General features: G+C 38.0%; 1 protein-coding gene across 1 annotated transcript in view; it reads left to right on the top strand.

The window, feature by feature from the left end:
- The window catches only part of ASCC3 (activating signal cointegrator 1 complex subunit 3), a 320,801-nt gene that overhangs the window by 300,201 nt on the left and 824 nt on the right, over positions 1 to 19,776 (top strand). The window contains exons 38-41 of the mRNA XM_008516619.2: positions 12,013 to 12,164; positions 13,860 to 14,007; positions 17,331 to 17,540; positions 19,516 to 19,691. Of these exons, the coding sequence (XP_008514841.1) occupies positions 12,013 to 12,164; positions 13,860 to 14,007; positions 17,331 to 17,540; positions 19,516 to 19,691 (686 nt within the window). The remainder of the gene's footprint in view (positions 1 to 12,012; positions 12,165 to 13,859; positions 14,008 to 17,330; positions 17,541 to 19,515; positions 19,692 to 19,776) is intronic.

The following is a 19,776-nucleotide window of genomic DNA, read 5'->3' as shown; positions in this document are numbered from 1 at the left end:
TCACCTCCCTTTAATTACTCTAGTTCCCTTTCAGCAGTCTGCCTATAATTGCTTTAACCAGTTCCTAAGAGAGACTTGTTAAGATGATTGATATTTGTAACTGCTTTATTGTATCACTCAACAGTGTCCCAGTTGATATGCTGTTTGCCCTTTTGGTATCAACTCCCTTATGATGCTTCTCAAGGTTTAATTTATATTATGCTAGGTAGATCAATGAATTAGCCATTTACTTCCCCCACACTCTCCCCCAAACTACAATATTTGAAAATAAATGGGGGAACAATCAAGTTGCTGACACAACCATAGGAGGAATGCCATCATAATTATAAGATAATCCTGCGGTAAATAGTATATACATACTAGAACAACCTGTGCATAGGTTTATTATTAAAACACACATACACACATTTGATGTTCCTCTTTCATTCTTTAGGGTTTGCCTTCTCTGCTTAGGTTATATTCTTGGCTTCTTTCACTAGTTAATCATCATCACCACTAATGGGGCTCCCCTGGATGCAGCCCTGGTCCATCCCACTTGTCCTTTTTGAAAAAACTTCAGACTTCTAGTAGCAATAGGCAATGTCAGATATTCCTCACCCCAAGATACGGAACTACCAACTCCCCAAAAGGTAGCAGCCCTCTCCTCTTTGCTATTGAGGAAGAGTGTAAAGTTCTGTATTCTGCATACTGAATGAGACATGTGTTTGTATAGATTGAATTCATGTTCCATTGTCCTAATGCAAGTGGGCAAAGGTATCCGAGGGCACATGCCTTAAAAATATCGTAGGCGATTCATTGCCTGAAAGGAAGATCTTTAAAGAGCTGTGTTCTGGTGTGTTAAGTTTCCATTGTTTTATAAATTCTTCCATCTAACTTTAATATAGGAGCTGTCATTTTACAGTATTTTCCTTAATGTCCAAGTCTTTTTTGAACTACTAAGTTTCCAACCTTTCTTCTCTTTCACACATAACAGGTAGCTCATATGCCACTAAAATTAATGTTAAAATGTTCCAGTAGGGTTTATCGTGTCATAAAAGGTGCTAGTCAAAAAATAACTTTAATAAGCTACATGAATAGAGGAAGGTGGGATGTGTGAATTGGACTCTTTTCTCCACTCAGAAGAACCTTCTTAAATTTGCAAAAGCAAATCCCTAAAAGTTTATTGGTGGGATTGCTGTTTAGCCCAAACTGCAAAACAATAATTTGACCTCTTTATCTCTGTAACAACTTCTGATAAACTTAAAGTGTATTACATTTCAAATAACTAGTATTATACTTTTTTCTATAACTCAAAGCTATTCTGAAAACACATTGCATCTTCAATCTACTTTTAAGAGTATTTTAATTGAGGAACTTAGTACGTGTATATATGCACATATTAGGATCTGAGAATAGGAAAGAACAGATACAGGAAGCAAAAGAAGATATAATATATGAATATTTTTCATTGCCCTAGTTCTTTTAACTGAGAGATCCTATGACTATAGCTGGGTCTATATTTCCATTAATAAATGATTCCCATTTGTAGTAGATTAAAAAGCATAGAAACATTTGATGATACCAGGAGATGAAACTGTCAGGGAGCAAGGCTAACGTAACCTTTGAGGAATATGTACCTATGGGTGCACTGAGCACAGGCTCAGTGGGTTGTCCATGTGTTAAAGAATGTCACTGTCAGTTAAATGAACAAGTTTTAGAATCACAGAGTCAAATACAGTTAGCAGTGAAACTAGTGCAGATATCACCCAGCTTAACAAAAGAAGTACTTGGTCAAATCCTTAATCCAGTAGTGGTAAGAAATGTTTTGATATAGTAAATTGTACATAAAATCTTCTGTATATTCTTAGTAGAATCCTTTTACATTTTTAAATGCTTATAATTAGACCAAATGAAAAGATTGTCTTTAAGTGGGCAGTATAGCACAATAGGCTTCAGAAAGTGTCTTCAAATCATTTTAAGAAAAAGATGGGTAGGCTATAAGTAAATAGTTTTTAGACTTCCAAAATTAGATTATACGTATTTAACAATCTACGGTTTAAAGAGTTAATTGCTGTAACTCAAGTCTTTAAAGGATTCTAAAATGAATATTACACTATTATATTTTAAATCTATTTTATGGGTATGTTTCAAGGAATATTAATACTATGAGCATACATTTGAAGGATTTTCCATCATCCAAAATATGCTGGAACCTTATCAATAACTATTTATAATGTCACTGACTGTTAAGGTGACTTGGGCATAATTCTTGGCACATAGTAAATCTCAATATATCATGGGTAAATGGAATAAATAAATTTCTCACTTTTTCCTTTCTCATTCTTCCTTAAGAGAGGATTGAAAAGGGAGATTTATTGTGTGTGGATTCTCACACTGTTTTTAAGATTATCTGCCAAATCTGAATTGTCTACCAACAAATGTAGCCTGTTTGTTGTAAACAGTAGTGTGACCTTATCAAATTAAGGGAGACGGGGAAGTCTAATTCAGGCTGCTTTCCTGGCAAGACTGCCAGGAGCTCATCTCTTGCCACAGAAGCCTGATGAAGTTTTATTAATGGATGACTATTTAAAAACAAGTAGTTCTAAATGAACTTAATCCTGAGTGCTTATTCTTCCAAATGCAAAGATCCACATTACAGTGCAGAATCATCATCCAGTTCGTGGCTATTTTCTCCTGTATCAAAGCTACATTTTAATTCCACAATACAACACCCAAAACACCACCTAAAACAAAGCACCATTCCCCATTCCGGAAGCAACACAGAGCTGATACATTTGGCATTTCCAAAACTAACACAAATGTGTGGATTTTGAGATATTAAACACCTTTACTTACTCTTGTGGATTTATAAGCAATCTTCCTTCAAGGACTATAATATAATTTGGAAGGCTATTTTCCCCTGGGTGACTCTACCTGTAAGCTTTTGTATGACAATTTGGTGACGGTTTATTGATGATATGATGCTATTATGAAGGATCCTTCTACCCTCAGCTCCTCTCCTCATACCCACATAACAATCCTTCTCCCTGTTGGGCTGTAGGAAATGAGTAATGCTTAACCCATTTGTGTGATCAATTCACTTAAGCAGCTACTGTGAAATGTTAATCACAACTTTAATTTGTACTGCATTAGCATTTTGATTAACTTGTAGGCTTGCTAGCGCACTTGAAGCGCTTTTACTCATAGTTACAGCTCGGAAATGACTTTTTGATTAATTAAGTTTGTTAGACAGCAGCTGAGCTTCCTGAATGCTAACCTTCTGGGGGTAAAAGTTCAGGAGAAAGTTACCGTGAACAACTGTTGCTATTGAAAAAGATTCTTATAAATGTACTTATAGCATTTTAATTATTGACAAAATATTGTATCATTACTTGCAACTGACCTGAACCTTTAGAGGAGTGTGCCTTTCTGTTAAAAAAGCTTTTCTCAGGTTTTCCCATCACTGTAAAACTTCTGGGAGCTCTTGAACTAAATAGTGCATATTCTAACAGATGTCTAACAACTAATGTTTTAACAAGCTGCCTAGGATGAATTTCCATAGTTGTTTTTTTTTTTAAATAGACTTTATATTTTAGAATAGTTAATGTCTTTTTTCTGCTCTAGGATCCCACTACTCTTTTTCTACTTTGGGATCCCACCCAGGATACCACATTGTGTTTAGTTGTCATGTGTCCTCAGGCTCTTCTTGGCTGTGAATTTCTCAGACTTTCATTGTTTTTGATGATCTTTCCATAGTATTTTGCATTCTCATGACATTCCATAAATAACAATTTAGTTTTTGTTAATTAATAAAAATCTTTTTTCTTATTCTAGACTAAATAAATCTTTCTCTTAAGCTCTGACAGTGTATTATCTTTATGTCATTTAACCTGAACAGAAGTAGCAACATTATCTAGTCATTTCAACCTTTGTCATGATTTTATTTTCATGTGGTTGTTGTAATCTCTACACTATCACTCAATATGTGAGGATGACTATCAGGAGACACAAGGAACAGGAGAAAAGGTTTCTTGAAGAAGAGAAAGAATAAAGGGAGGAGGAAGAAAGGGTGCAGGTCATCAGAATCCTCAGAGGGGGATAGAGAGGCTGGAACTTTGCCCCTCCATATGTCACCCTACGGCCACAGAGTCTCGAAGACACCGAGGACTAAATTCACACTTATTAAACTGAAGTTTAGAAAATTTTAATAATGGACCTTAGAGCTACATCTTATATCCTTCTGTTAACTTACCTCTTGCTATGCATTGAATGATACAGTTTTTCTTTTAGTGGCCTAATTTAGTGATTCTGTTCCCTTGCAATGAACTTGACATAATTCAGTCACAGTACTCAGAGTTCCTATTTTACCCAGGGATTATTTAAATCCAGAATTCAGTTGTGTTTCAAAAGATATTTAATGGCTGTATATCAAATATTAAAATGTAGATATAACCAAATAGTACATTAAAATTGATTTTAAAATTGTGGGCTTTCAAAAATCATGTTGACAATATTTGTTCAGAGACATTAATCAATTAAATGTGTAATAATTTTGTCTGGAGTTTGTATTTTTCTGTTATGTGGGGAAACAGGACAGATGTAAACCACTTTAAATCCTTCTTGAAACAAGACGGGCTATATGTATAGCATTCAGAGATAGTAGAGTATACTGTAATGAGCACAGATATGAAATTGGAAAACCAAAATCATCTTTTTCTTTTTTTTTAAGTATGCTTTTCTTTTGGTGAGGAAGATTGGCCCTGAGCTAACATCTGTTGCCAATTTTCCTCTGTTTTTATTTCCTCCAGAAAGCCCCAGTACATAGTTGTATATCCTAGTTGTAAGTCATTCCATTTCTTCTATGTGGCACACTACCACAGCATGGCTTGATGAGCAGCACGTAGTCCCGAGCCCAGGATCTTGAACCAGTGAACACCAGGCCACCGAAGTGGAGTGCGCAAACTTAACCACTCAGCCACAGGGCCAGCCCCAGATTGTCTTAACTTAACTTTTTACCAATGTGATTACATAGTCATTGAACTTCTGTGAGCCTCAGTTTCTCCATCTGTGAAAAGGGGGTAGTACTGATGCCTGTTTCATCCTTGGTATTTTAAGGATTAAATGAGAGCTGTTTATGAAAGTTTTATAATCTGTGCACTACTATACAAATATTTTCATCACATCCTATATGATGCTCTCTATACAGTTTGATTTAACTCTATACTTCACCAGGACTTTTCACAATAGTTGAATGAAATTTACTTTATTTGGTATAAAATACGTAGAAATATGTTGTCAAGCTTGCATTTTTTAAGTATAAGCTACAGTAGAAGAAGATAAGAAAAATATCTATAGATTTGGATAAATCTGTCCTTTGCAGAAATAGTAACACCGCTATGAAAATGTGGTTGAATTCAAATGCTAAGACCAAGCTGGATATGCTTAGGGAATTCTTGAAATCAGTTCAAAATAAATGTTGAGGACATAGGTGTATTCAAGTCAGAAAGCATGCCTTTGGCTTCTGGACTCATAGAGCCTAACAAATTTCCTTCCAGAGAGTGTCCATTTTCTAAACTCCTAATTCTTTTTGTTTGTGAAGGTGAGGGATGGGGTTGTCTTTGTGCTGATGGTGCTGTTAGTGTTTGTTGCATCGTTTTACGTTGCATAAAGCCAAGTACTTCAGAAGGTCTTGAGTTTTCTGTGAATTCCATAGGGGGACAAGGTCTGGGCTGTGTATAGTATGTATGTGCACCTGTATGTGCACCTGTATGTGCACCTGTCTTTGTTTTTGCCTGTCCCTCTTTCCTGATCCATTGCTCCTTCCCTCTCTTGCTCCGGCAGTCAGACATAGGCAGACACACCCACCGTCCCATTTCTATCTTCCCTTTGAAACTCCTGAGCTGGGTAATTCTTATTTCTCCAGTAATAAAAGTCTGCTTCCTCAGGTGTCTCCAACCACATGTTTTTCTCAGATTCCTGCTTCTTTTATCCATGTCATGTTTCACTTTCAATGTCTGTAAGATTTCTTTTTCAACTATGATCCAAACTCTAGATCTCTCTGCCCACCTTCCTCAAACACCAGTTCACTCTTCAGGTTCATCCCAGCTCTTGCAGTCATCACAAGGGCTTCAGCAGATGACCTTTTTTCCACATCATGATTGCATGCATCCCAAACTCCTCCACTCTAATAATTACTATATCCAAACCACTTTAGCCACCACCTCCATGATATCACCCTCTGAATCTCCTCTCTGACTGTAGCATCTTTACCAGTCAGCCTGACTGAACATTTCTGTTACTCATTAGACCTGACTCTCTTATCCCCTTCCTAAACCTTCAGTTCGGTCTTAGTCCTCTATGACTTCGCTTGCCACCCTAAACAGCATTGACCCTCGAGTTGTCCACTTCAGCAGTGATATCGCTGGTAACCTAAAGTCTCTCACCTCCCTGGGTATTCGTCAACATCTGAATTCTCTGCTTTCATCCTCAAATTATTCCTGCTCAAATTATTCATACTCATTATTACCGGAAACAATCACAAAACATTGCTAATTGTTTCTACACTTCCTAATTGTTTCTAATAATTTCTATAATTATTGTTTTAAAGTCATGCTGTTGAAATCACTGCTGCTCTAGTTTTTATTCACGTCATTAATTCCCCCCAGTACTTAGTCAAAACCCTTTCATGCTCCTTTACGGTACTTTCTCCCAGCAAGAGATAGCACCTCCAACTTACAGACAAGACTGAGCCCTCTGCTATGAGTGCTATCAATTTCCATCCTCCTCACAGCAGAGCCTCTCTCTCCAAAGGCACTGTGTGTGTGAGGCTTCAGTGACCAGCTGAAGCTTGTCTTTTGTATGAGGCCTTACCCACACACCCCAGCAGCCAAACCTCATCTTCCTCTGATCCCAAGAGGGTCTTTTCTCTGTGCAGCTTGTTCTGTACTTAGTATATACTGCCTTCTTTTTTGGCTTAGGTTTTTCTGCCTGTGATTTCAAGGATATTACAGTCCACCTGGAAAGACAGAAAGTGTACTTTATGAAAACAAGTAACAATATAGTATGGGTATGTTGACATTTTATTGATGAAAGATTAAAACTTACAGAAGATAGACTTTTTCTATCTTTACAGAAGATAGGATTTTTCATATGAGAAAAATGAATACCAGTAGTTCAGTGATTCGCCCAAGGTCTTATAGTTAATTTAAAGGCACAAGACTCTAAACTCTCAAGTCTGTTTTAGTATACCGCACCATCTTCAAACCAGTGTCGAGTGTTCATGAGTTAGACGTATGATTATACTTCATCTAAACTTACTGTTTGCATTAAATACTGTCATATCAGGAAACCTGCTCAGAGTCCTATTTTATCTGGTATGCACATGCATCATAGAATCTTCTGTTCTAATCCAGGACCCCATTCCAATTCCACACACCTTCTTCACATCCTGAACTTTATAGGCAGTATACTATACTGGTTAAAAGTAAGCATTTTGGAGTCAAGCTTCCCAGAAGCTTGAACCCCAGCTGTACCCATTTACCAGAGCTTTGTAGCCTTAGGCATGTTTCTTTACCTCTCTGAGCCACCATGTCTTCATCTGTAAAATGGTTTAAGTTCGGTAACTTACATAAAATGTTATCAGAGTGTTTGACAAATGGTACATGCTTGACAAACAACCCCTCTAATCCCAATTGTTTCAGTAGTGCCCTGAGAGTACCTTCGATGCCCTCACCTCTTTATCCTTTCCTGCCTTTACGGATCTCATCTCCACGTAGCCCCGACCCCACTCTGCTCCAAAGATGCTCATTTTAACTATTTTGCTACCTGCTTTGTACCCAGGATTTCTAAGTCCACAACCCCAGCCCCTACTCTCTCCCCAGAGCTCATTTTTACCTGGACTTCTCACCTGGCTTCATAGTGGCACCTCAGTTAAAATGTGTTCAAAACCAAACTCATCACCTGCTCTCCTATAAATAAATGACAACCCCACGGTTTCTGTTAATTGTGATAAGGTTTTAATTGTAATATAATTTTATAAATGAATACAGTGCTATAAATCATATTTCCATTCTGTCACAGCTGGACATGACACTGAATCAACACTCAGTTGAAGGTGAAGACAACTTAGTGGGATAAAGTCTCACACAAAGTCAGCCCCCATCCTTTTTCCCCTACACTTAGAATCATCCTGGCTTTACCTGGTAGGTAGCATGCCAAGTAGAAAGTGGATAAGAGGTAAAGGGAGAGTAAGTATTTGCCTAATGTTAATGCTAAGCTAGTAAAGAATGTGCACAGTTATTTCTCCTTAGTGTACTAAAACAACCTTCTGTTATTGAGCATTAGATCTCTGTAAGGGACTTTGAGGTGACTTGGGGAACTGAGCCATGATCTCCACTTGTTACCAAAGCTGCCCCAGGGAGTATCATATTCCTGTTAGTCCTTATCTACCAGGAAGACTGCTATAAAGATAGTGAGACAGAAGGAGTCCATCCTAGGCTCTGTCATGTGGAGGTGTGTCACTGCAGGCAACCAGGACCCTCAAGCCCATTTTCCTGGACCATCCTTGACCTTAGCCCCTTTAGGTATGTGCCTCTGAACAGTAACATGGGCTTGCCCATTCAGACTGAGAACCGAGCCCACATCCTCCAGTTTGGCCTGAGCTGCAGTGTCCATCTTTGGCCTTGTCCCCTGGCTTTCTTGTAATTGCACACCTCTCTTGAGGAACAGTTCTGCCCATTCTGTGCCTTTGCTCCTGACCATGCATGCCCTGCCCCTTGAAGCCCTGTACCTCTCAGTGCAGAAATCAGCACCAAAAGGCCAAAGGAAGTCCCTATAAGAAAGAATGGGGTGTTTTAGGGTGTTCTTTTCATATTATCCTGGAAAAACTTTAAAAATAGACACATGTTGGGGCTAGCCCAGTGTTGTAGTAGTTAAGTTTGTGCACTCTGCTTCAGCGGCCCATGGTTCCCAGGTTCAGATCCCAGGTGCAGACCTAGCATGGCTCATTCAGCCATGCTTTGGCAGTGTCCCACATAAAACAGAGGAAGAGTGGCACAGATATTAGCTCAGCAACAATCTTCCTCAAGGAAAAAAAAAAAGAGGAAGATTGGCAACAGATGTTAGCTCAGGGCCAATCTTCCTCGCACACACACACACACAAAAAAAATAGACGCCTATTTATTGAGTTCTACTGTGTTCCAGCCAGTATATTAGATATCTTACATAGTACCTTATCTCATTTTACCCTCAGAGCACCCCTATAAGGAGGTATAATACCCCTTCTATCAATGAGAAGTCTGGCATAGTAAAGTTAAGTGGTTTCCCCAAATTTACACATAGGAAGTGGGACAAAATTAGGATTCAAACCTCTGTCTATCTGACGTCAAAGCCTGTCATTTTTTTGCTACACGGTACTGCCTTTGACAGAGGTACAACAGCTTAAGCAGAATGTCGTTATGATCATTGTAACTGGATTTTTACCGTATTCTTTCACAAACTATGTCTTGAGTGCACTATGCAGGGCTAGAATTACAAAAAATATTTCCAGAGTCGTGCCATCAAGGAGTCTAAAGTTTAAAGGGCAGGTGTGTAAACAAAGAATCACAATGGGATAATGTCAAGAGCAGCAGACACATAGGAAAAAGAAGTACCTACAATCCACCTGGAAGCATTGGGGAGGCTTCACACTTGGAGTAACATTTGATCTAGCCTTGAAGGATAAATAGGAATCCCCAGGTGGACAAGGCCGAGAAAGCAGTATTTGTAAAAAGGGAACATTAGGAGGAAAGAGGAATGCGGGGAAACAGCAGTAATTTAGTATCGCTGCACTGAAGGTACAGAGGGGAAGGTGGCAAGGGCGGTAAGCCAGGACCAGATAGATCATAAGGTGTTGACTGTCGTGCAGAGAAGTGTTAGCTTTTGTCCTCTACACAGTGTGAAGCCATTGAAGAAATTTAAGCAGAGGAATGGCATGATCAGTTTTACCTCTGTAAAAATTTACTTTGGTAACAAAGTAAAATATGGGTTGAAAAAAAATTAGATAAGAATGAAAAAAAGGGGTATTTATCATATTTCAAGTGAGAGTTAATGAGGGCAGGGGGAGGCAAAGGAAACAGGACCAGCTATAAGGTGATTGAGCAGACGTGTAGCAACGTTTGGCTCGCCACATTTGGGTAGTCACAAAACCTGTGTCATCCCAGATTCTTGATCTCCCTACCTACCTTTTCTCTAAAACAAGGTAAATAATAGTTTTCAATTCATGATATGGCTTTTCATTTGCTTCATGTGAGCAATCACTTTGCATGATTTTTTACGTTTCACATCTGGATCATACAATGAAAGATTGTGGGGAACTCTCATAAATTTTATGAAATCTTTCAACTTCATCATGAAAACTTCAAAGTTAAAAACATATGGTCCATCCCTCCAACTCTTCTAATATGTAAGCTTTTGGTCTGGAATTTATTTCCAGTCAAGTTGTAATGTGAAATCACAAGTCAAATCTCCATAGTTACTCCACATTACAACTTCTAACATCATCGTGATACTGCATTAGATGTAATTATTCACTTCTCTTTTCCTTTTCTCTTCCCTTACAGAACTCCAGAGTTGTGGCTTGTAAACTAATACTTTTTTTGTCTGAGTAGTGTTCATCATGACCTGCTCGTCTCATGCACTTCAAAGAAAGGCAAAATGTTTTAATTAGCTCTGCAGAGACGTAGGAAGCAGAGAGGTGGATTTTCCCCAGATTTATAAACGTGTACCTTTGTAGATGTATACACATTGATAGACACACATACACATATTCATTCTTATGAATATACCTATTATACCAACATTCAGGCTTTACGATGTATAATTAGTAGACTCATGGGTGATTACTCAATGGTGTAAATTCCATCACATCAACCATGCTATCCAGAAATGTTGATCCATTTCCCTGTAAGGTCTATGAGAAGACCACAGATTGGTTGAGCCAGGTGTTTTTTAAACTATTTTACTTGTGTAAATTAGAGAAGACAGATAGGAAATTCAAAACTTGTAAGGAAAATATATCTGCCTCAGCAGTACTAAGTAGTATAACAAGTTAATTTTACTAAAATAATATACCTTAAAAATTATTTCCAAAAATGTATTAATAGATTTCATACATTTTATCAATATTTTGCTGTTGGTGAGATGTTTACTATTAAAGTGTCATTTTAGACATTTACTAGGTACATCCAATTTCTCTTACCTTCTTCTCTTCATTTCCCAAAACAAGAGAGTACACTCCTAAAACTGTATTAAAGAGCTGCCTCAGATCATGATATTAACTTATGCGTCTTTAAGTCAGCATTCTCCAGAATCTAATTTAATTGAAATAGCTTTGCCTGTGTAAACTTCTCCTTTGTTTAAATAAGATTTCACTGTTTAGTTTTGCCTTAAGCAAATGCAGCGTTTGTTTGTCCGTAAAACATTAGATTAAATGTATAGACTAATATGAATAGCCTCCCGTCATTCCACATGCACCACTGGCAGTTGCCCCTTTGCTAGTGTGTAGTGTATTATTTTTGTTGAAAACCAAGGCTCTGTCCTTAGGCTGCTCTTTGGGGAAAATAAATTTTTGGCAAGAAAACCTCCTGTCGCCTTACCATTATTGATTTTAAGTTTGGAAAAGGCTACCTGAGATTTACTCTTTAAATGCAGCTGCGAATGCTCTTGATACAATGAATTATATAGGTATTTGCTCTCCAAGTACACTGAGTTTTTTCCTTTGCCTTATTACTGGGTACCAGTATTATCTGGCTATCTTTGCTGCCCTAAAAAACTTAAATATTTGACACTCTGTGGGAAGTAATATGCAGTGAATGTTACGGGAGATTCAGTTTGTTCTCTCCAATCCGACTGTAGTTCATTTTCTGGTTTCTATTTTGATTTAGAGGTATAATGCTCGGTTTTGTTATTTCTTTTTTGTTGAGGCTAACATCAGATCTCCAAAGAAGAGGGCAGGTGCCATAGTATTCTTTTAATACGTGCCTTTCCCCTGTTCAGGCAATGCTGGATGTGGCTGCAAACCAGGGCTGGCTGGTGACTGTCCTAAACATCAGCAACCTGGTTCAGATGGTGGTCCAGGGCCGGTGGTTGAAAGACTCTTCTCTTCTCACAGTACCAAACATAGAGCTCCACCATCTTCACATTTTCAGGTGATCGTTTGGATTTTCAATGTAATTGGTTTTTAAGTTTCAAAAAGATTATTTTGTTTTCATGTGGTTTTTTTCAGGCTGTACCTAGAATATTGATTCTTTACAGTGAAAATGCCTGTTTCCCAAGGGGAGACATGGCCTACTTCGTGATGTAATGTTCTCACTTAGAATTTGATCATCTGTTCCAAGCTGAACCACAATTCATTGTAACCTTCTAATAAATTGTCTTCCGTTTGCAACAATGGATACATTTTTATTTTAACTGTGTTTATTCCTTTACAATATCAGCCTTCATTTAAAAAGATACTTTAAAGTACTTTGTGATCTAAAGCAAAATATTTAAATTGCCAGTTTCTGTTATTGCAGAATAGATTTGAGGAATCCGAAATCCATTATCAAAAGTAAATTGTGCATCTGCAAAATGTCCAAAACTGGGTAGCTATTTTTACTAGGAGCTCAAAATATAACCTATGCCTAAAAGAAGAGTTTATATTATCATCAAATGATTTAACCCTTAGGTCCTAGGTACATGGCTGCAAATATTTTAGCAAGGAAGAGAACATTACATGTTACAAGCAAGGTTGGCAGTGTTTAAATGGAAATGTTTCTTTCATGCCAGTGTTTCACACCAGTTGAGAGATGCTTTACAGCCAAATCTTGGTTCACAGTCATGTAGACAAAGCAAAACAGTCTGGCTGCAGCCTGCTGTCATGTACCCTCAACCTCTTGTCAGCTAGATTAGGGGTGGTGGTCATTTGAGGCATCTAGATACAGACGCCAGGCAGAACCTCAGACACACCTGGGGTCTCCTCAGGGAAGTCCCTCAATTTGACTCAAGTGTGAGGTTCCAGGGCAGTTATTTCCATGGTGCTTGAATCCCCAACATGGGATGACCTGGACACTAAAAGGCACATTCAAAGAGAGAGCCACACCAGCAGCAGGTGGCATGAGGGGAAAAGCAGATCCCTCATGTGTCTGCAGCTCAGTTTCAGGAGCCCTTCCAATCTGGTAGTAAAACTGGTGGGAGTTGGGTTTCAGCAGTAAACCAGGCACATAAGGGTACTACCACGACACAGCACGGAGGCTGCTTCAGGCCTAGGAGATTGGATCCAGTTCTTTACTGTCACCCTGCAAAGTGGTATGACAGTATAATTTTAATTATGTTTTTCTTCCTGCTGTATAAGCAGCAAATAGAGAATGAAATTTAGATGGACTCCATTCTTGGGGATCTGGCAGTAGTTACGCTATAAATCTCAAAGATTCCCAAAATGTGCTTTTCATTTTATGCTCCTAACAACTTACAATGGAAAACTTTATTCACGTAATTGTCTTAGAGACATTTGCCTGCAACCATTGAAAACATGTCAGGGCTGCAGTGCAGAGCTTTATCCATGTAAAAACATCAGTGCATGCCAGTGCCTTCCTATGCAAAGACACCCATGCCCTGTGAACCCTCAGTATTGACTGAGCTCCCCTATGATTTACACATTTTATGTAGTGACAGCAATACTGCCTTGAGTTGATATATCTTAGAGGATGCTAGCTGATTCTGAAACATAGCAATAATGGCCTTTAAAAAGTTATATAGTAATCTTAATTTTAAAAAACTGTTCTAATTTTATCAATCATTATTGTCAGAAAATCCCATTTGTGCCATGGAAGAATTATTTGGTCGGTGTTGATATTATTTCTTAGGAAATGGAGCTCAGGTATAAAGGGCCCACGAGCTGGGTGCCATGGCTTCATTGAGTGCCTTCCTGAACTGATCCACGCCTGCGGAGGGAAAGACCACGTATTCAGCTCCATGATGGAAAACGAGCTACCAGCTGCAAAAATGAAGCAGGTGAGGCCATCCCTTCTGTGTTTTGAGGCTCCCTCACTCTGTCTGGGAATTTATACCAAGATCTTCTAACTTAGAGCATTGGAGTTTTGGAGTAAGGCTCAACTGGGTTTAAAGTCTGTCCACCATTTACTGATCATGATTATAAACATGAAAACATCATACCTGTCTCATGAAGTTCTTGTGAAAATTAAGCAGGGTGTTATCATTAAACTGCTTTGTGTAGTTCCTGATAGAGAACAAGAGCTCAGTGAATGGTATTGAAAGTCACAACAGTGACAGTGTTTAGTAGCAGTCCTGGCCTTATTAGAAGTTGCTTCAGTCGAATGCTAGTCAGCCGGCTGGGAAAGCCCTGCGACGCCTCGCCCATCGCTAGGCTGCGTTACTGAGGCCATCTCACCCCTTTCTTCAGGATGATTTTTCTTTTTTTACGCTTGGGTATATTTTCGTGCAATTCTCTCAGTTACTTTTTTAAGCCCCCTCCTTATTTTAATCATTTTATCGTTCCTAGATTCTCAAATAGTCCTTCAAATGAACTTTTTATTTTTTTATTTGTGTAGCATATAACTGAGACAGAAAGCTACATCTGTGTTGTGAAAGACACCATAGGTCATCTCTCCAGACCATCTTTGGAAAGGCCAAAAATATGAATGAATGATGCCAGAAGTATTTGGCATATCTAGACTTTTAAGTCTTAAACAATTTTACCCTAAACATGTAAAGTAAACATTCAGGATTTATAAGGTAATGAACATCTTGACTTGCAAATGCAGGTATTAAAATAAAGAAACTTCTAAACCATATCGTTTTTCTTCCAATGGAACTTACTTTTGAGCAAGACTTGGAAAAAGTATGACAGGCTTAAAGTCTGATTGTTCAATTTCTGTTGAACCCAAAATTGGCACAAAAAACTATTTAAATATTCATAATAAGTGCCTACCTTTCTAACTAAATTACCATCAAAATTATGAATAAAAACAATATATCTAAATCAAAACAAGGCTTCCCTTAGCAACAACAGATTTCTAACATCGTATACATTGATTTCAAGCCAGGTTTTAGATGTGATGAAAAATTAGAACATTGTTATAATTAGTTCAGGGAGAACGCTGAAGTAAACTTACTTAATTTATTTGCATAAATTGCCGTTCTGTTATCTTTAAAACCAAATGCAAATTGGCTCAGTCTGATATGATGATGGTTATTTGGCTCAAAAGTGCTTCAATTTGCAGAGCAATCTGCTGTCGGCTCTGCAGTGAGGCGATCCCAGGTAACATACAAATCCTGAATTATTCCAGAAATTAGTATGTTTAAAGCATCAATTTAAGTGCTAATTGCAGTAGTAATGAGAAAAAGCAGTACGACTGTGAGATTTGCATCTTCCACCCCATCAGTATGCCTGGAACGGCTGCTGACTGGCAGAGGATTTGGCTGCTAATTAAATAATTGTATGCATGGCAGTGCTCTTGCCTGATTCAATAGATGAAGATTAATCCTCAGATAAATATGTTTGGCTGGTATTGAAATGTCTTAGCAGTTTCTTTAAAAATAGCTCGTGTTTTATATACATATGTGTGTGTGTGTGTGTGTTTGTGTGTATACACACACCCAACAAATATATGTGTACCCACTGAGGATGAAAAATAATATTAACTGCTACAAAAAAGATTACATACATTTAAAAACAAGATCTGACTTTTGGGGGCTTTGTAAAGTTAAATCCCAACAAGTTGCTAATAACTGAAAACATATTGGTAACTAATTTAATGGTACTAGTAAAGAAACATATGAAGTCTTGCTTCGTGTGATAAGTGTCACTTTGCCTCACAAAGTTAGATGCTTTGCAGAAATGGTTTATTTAAGTGTCTCCTTGATCACTTTTCCACTCTGGCCAGCCTTAGAAGAACATCAAGCGGTGCAGCTTCTGTGCTCCATAGCTCTTGGGTCTAGCAGGAGATAGGCTGTCATCTGTTACCTTGAAGCACAGTGTAGACCATTCTGTGGCTTGACCATTTCAGGGTCTATTCCACACATAATGTAAAATTCACAAGACAGGTTATAGGATTGGAGTTGCATTGAAATTTTGCACTAGATTTACATTTTTTGAGTTCCTAAGGGGTCGTTGGATTCATCATGGCTGCTTCATTTCAATTAGATATCCTCAGCGGCACTGAAGTCTTAGCAAACATGAAATCAGAGCCTATAAGGTAATCTATGGTACGTATTAAAGAAAAAAAGGGAAAACCAAAATTAAAGTATTCATATACTTTTAAAAACGAACTTAGGAGTAACAACTGGTAAAATAACCAACATGCTGAGAAGTTTTCTTGACTGATAGTGATAGCGCCACATAATTGTAAATGATAGAAAAAGGTGACCCTTGGTTATCTGAGGACATCAAGTTTGTTTTGTATACATCCTTTCTGTAGACAGGAATTCATTCATTCTTTCAGTCATTCATTCAGTGATGATGAGCAGTTACTATTTCATGCTGATTTCTCACAAATATCTTTCAATTTAAAGAACAAGAATAAAACTGGTTAAAAATTTTCTACCCCTTTAGTATGTGTCATTTTAACTGGTATTCTCAACATGACAATGCCAAAAATACATATTTGTTTCTAGAGGGAACCCTAGACTTATGAGGTTCCTAATGATAGCGACATAGGAAATATTTTTTTTTTTCAGAATAAATTTGAAATGTGGACAAAAAAACATTTTGCATAGTAAGTGGTCACTGGATTAGGCTGGCTGACATCAACAATTGCATCACATTTTTTTTCAAGTTACCCTTACATCCCCAAGTAATGCTCTCCACCTTAACAGTCACATAAATATTAGAATAGACGCTTCTCTAAAACAAACCAGTTCAACAACAAACATTCTTAAACTTATTTTTTAATATAGTCAGTAGTCATTCAATTTCTAGCAGGGATTTATAGTAAAGTGGTCTCAAGTTTGATAATTCATTTTCTTTTTAGTTGCTTTGAAAGGAATTTAAACTACAAAGATTAAAAGCACAGTATTTTTGCACACAAGTGAGTACAAGAAAAACAGAGAAATCTGGATAAGAGCTGTGGATTGTGTCAATTTTGATATCCTGGTCTTAAAATTGTCCTTCAGTTTTGAGAAATGCTATCATTGGGGGAAACCGGGGCAGTGGTGCATAGGATCTCTCCATCTTGTTTCTTACAACTGCATTGAATCCGGAATTAATCTTAAAACAAAGAGGTTGATTTTTTTTTTTAAGCACACTATTCCTTAGTTGATCACTGCATTTCACGTTAGCCATTCCTTTATGATCTTTTCTTTCTTTTTTTATCCAGGCATGGAATTTCTTATCTCGCTTACCGGTGATAGATGTTGGCTTAAGTGTTAAAGGCTGGTGGGATGACTCAGTGGAAGGACACGGTGAACTCGCCATCACAACTCTGACTTCAGACAAGCGAGATGACAACAGATGGATCAGATTGCATGCTGATCAGGAGTATGTGCTTCAAGTCAGCTTGCAGAGAGTCCACGCTGGGTTCCACAAGGTAGAGTGTTTGGTTTCCATTCTCAAATGCTTCACACCAGATACCAGCATGCAGCACCACACATATCTTTTCTATTACTAATGTGTCCGTGTCATTCATGAATCCCGCTTTCTCAACTGGCCTTAAACAGCAAAAGTCAGTCTTCTGAAATTAGTCAGTTCTCCTCATGTGCCATTTTTCAATCCCAGAATATTGACCTCACATGATAATAAATTGCCTGGAGCACTGTTCTCAAAATATGGTCTATAGACTCTGTCCAGCGGAATTTCCTGGAGGGCCTTTAAGATTGCAGCCTCCTTGGCCCTACCCCAGACTGAGTGCATCTGAATTTCAGGGGGAGGGATCTCAAAATCTATACTTTCACCCAGCACCCCAAAAAATTTTTAAGGACATTGAAGTTTGAGAAGCATGGCCCTACCAGCACTTTGGTATAAAGGAACCACATTGTGTGGATGTGGATGAGAACCAAGCTTTACCTCTTAGCTCCATGAATTTCAGCAAGACACCAAGCATTTCCGCACCTCAGCGGCCACATCATCCTGCTTCCTTCATTCTAATGCATCTGAGAGAGCTTTGTCGGTGTTCATACAGACCGAAAGTTCACAGTATTTTTATTTTAAATTACTCTGCTCTTTTCTGTTGCCTGTGACACCAAAATTGATTGTTTGGCCCTCTAAGACTATTACTGCACCAGCGTGTGGGCAGATTGGGTTTTACTACCACAATAATCGAAATAGAGATTTGTCTTCTCTTTAGCCCAGTGGCGTGAGGGACATTCCCTACCTAGAATAAGCCCTCAGGAGAGATGACTGTCCCCTCAGTTTGCACATACAAAATGCTCCCTGGCTTTCTCTTGTGGCGACATCTTTTCAGTACTGTGCCTTCAAGGCCCACCTCCTCTGGTTTCTGATTCTGAAAGCCAGTCAATGAAAGTAGGAACTGACTGGCCTCTGGCATTTCAGAGGCTTTAATATGAACGTTTTTAGGTGACTTAATGTATCCCTACTTACAAAGAATAGTCATCATCATCAGACAGATAAAATCATGGGAAAACTAAGATTTTTTTTATCTTAACATTACTGCTTGAAAATTAAATTCAGTCATGCTAGAAAAACTAAATTTGGTTTCTAAATGCTGTAAAAATACATTACTCTCTGACCTTTCTTTTGAAATGCCTTAAGTGAAACATCTCCCTCCGGAATATCAAGTGAAGTCTGATTGAGAACATGTCATTATTAGTACCTGTCACTCTTAGTACATTTTATGCCATAAAGTCATTGTCTTAAAGATTCACTAGAATAATCTTCTGTTTTGTAAAATCAATCTAAAATAAACAGTTCAAATGCTGTCGTTAGGGTGATATCTAGTTTTGGATTGTGGTGATTAATATATTTTACAAATTGCTTGGCTTACAATTTCCCATTCCTCAGAGAAAGGACTTTTTAATATTACCTAGAATATGTGCTTTTTTATGTGAGTTTTATTTTTGGGTGGGGGGAAGGTGTTTATATGCTGTGGTGCCTATGATCTTGAGGTCGAGAGTCTAGTCTTGACTTTCTCCCTTTTTCCCCCTAAGTATCAGTTTCTGGTGAATTAGGCTTTGGAAAATTTGGTTAACATGGTTATAGCTCAGTTTATTCATCTGCAAGTGGGATATAAATATCATTTATAAGAATGGTGTGAGAATTTTCTAATTCATCGCAAAGACTCTGGGCTTTCTGTTCTAACTGAGCCAAAATATTCTGGTGGTTATGGCCGCAAATTAGTGTCTGTAATGTGCTTTGAGGATCTTTAAAGAAGGTAAGCGATAGCATATCAAAGACACCAAACCAGAAAATTAGAAACATCCCAGATAGATATACTGATCCAGGTAGATTTATGGCCTTCACGTAAGACAACGTAGCTTTTTAAACACAACCGAGTGGTGTAGAAAGTCTAGACATTATTAATGGTTTTTTTTTTTTCTGATTTACAGGGAAAGCAAGACAGCCATGCAGTCACCCCTCGATTCCCCAAACTAAAAGATGAAGGATGGTTTTTGATATTAGGAGAAGTGGATAAGAGAGAACTGATTGCTTTAAAAAGAGTAGGATATATTCGAAATCATCATGTAGTTTCCATCTCTTTTTATACCCCTGAAGTGCCTGGAAGGTAAGCAGAATCTTGCCAGCAAAGTTCTGAAAGAATTAAGTGTGGCTGTCATTAGAAAGGTGGTTTTCCACTTTTGTTCTATTTC

This window comes from Equus przewalskii, chromosome 9, assembly GCF_037783145.1.
Source record: "Equus przewalskii isolate Varuska chromosome 9, EquPr2, whole genome shotgun sequence".
Classification (NCBI taxonomy): Eukaryota; Metazoa; Chordata; class Mammalia; order Perissodactyla; family Equidae; genus Equus; species Equus przewalskii.
The sequence above is the reverse complement of the archived record's forward strand: the minus strand, read 5'-3'. Positions and strand labels throughout refer to the sequence as shown.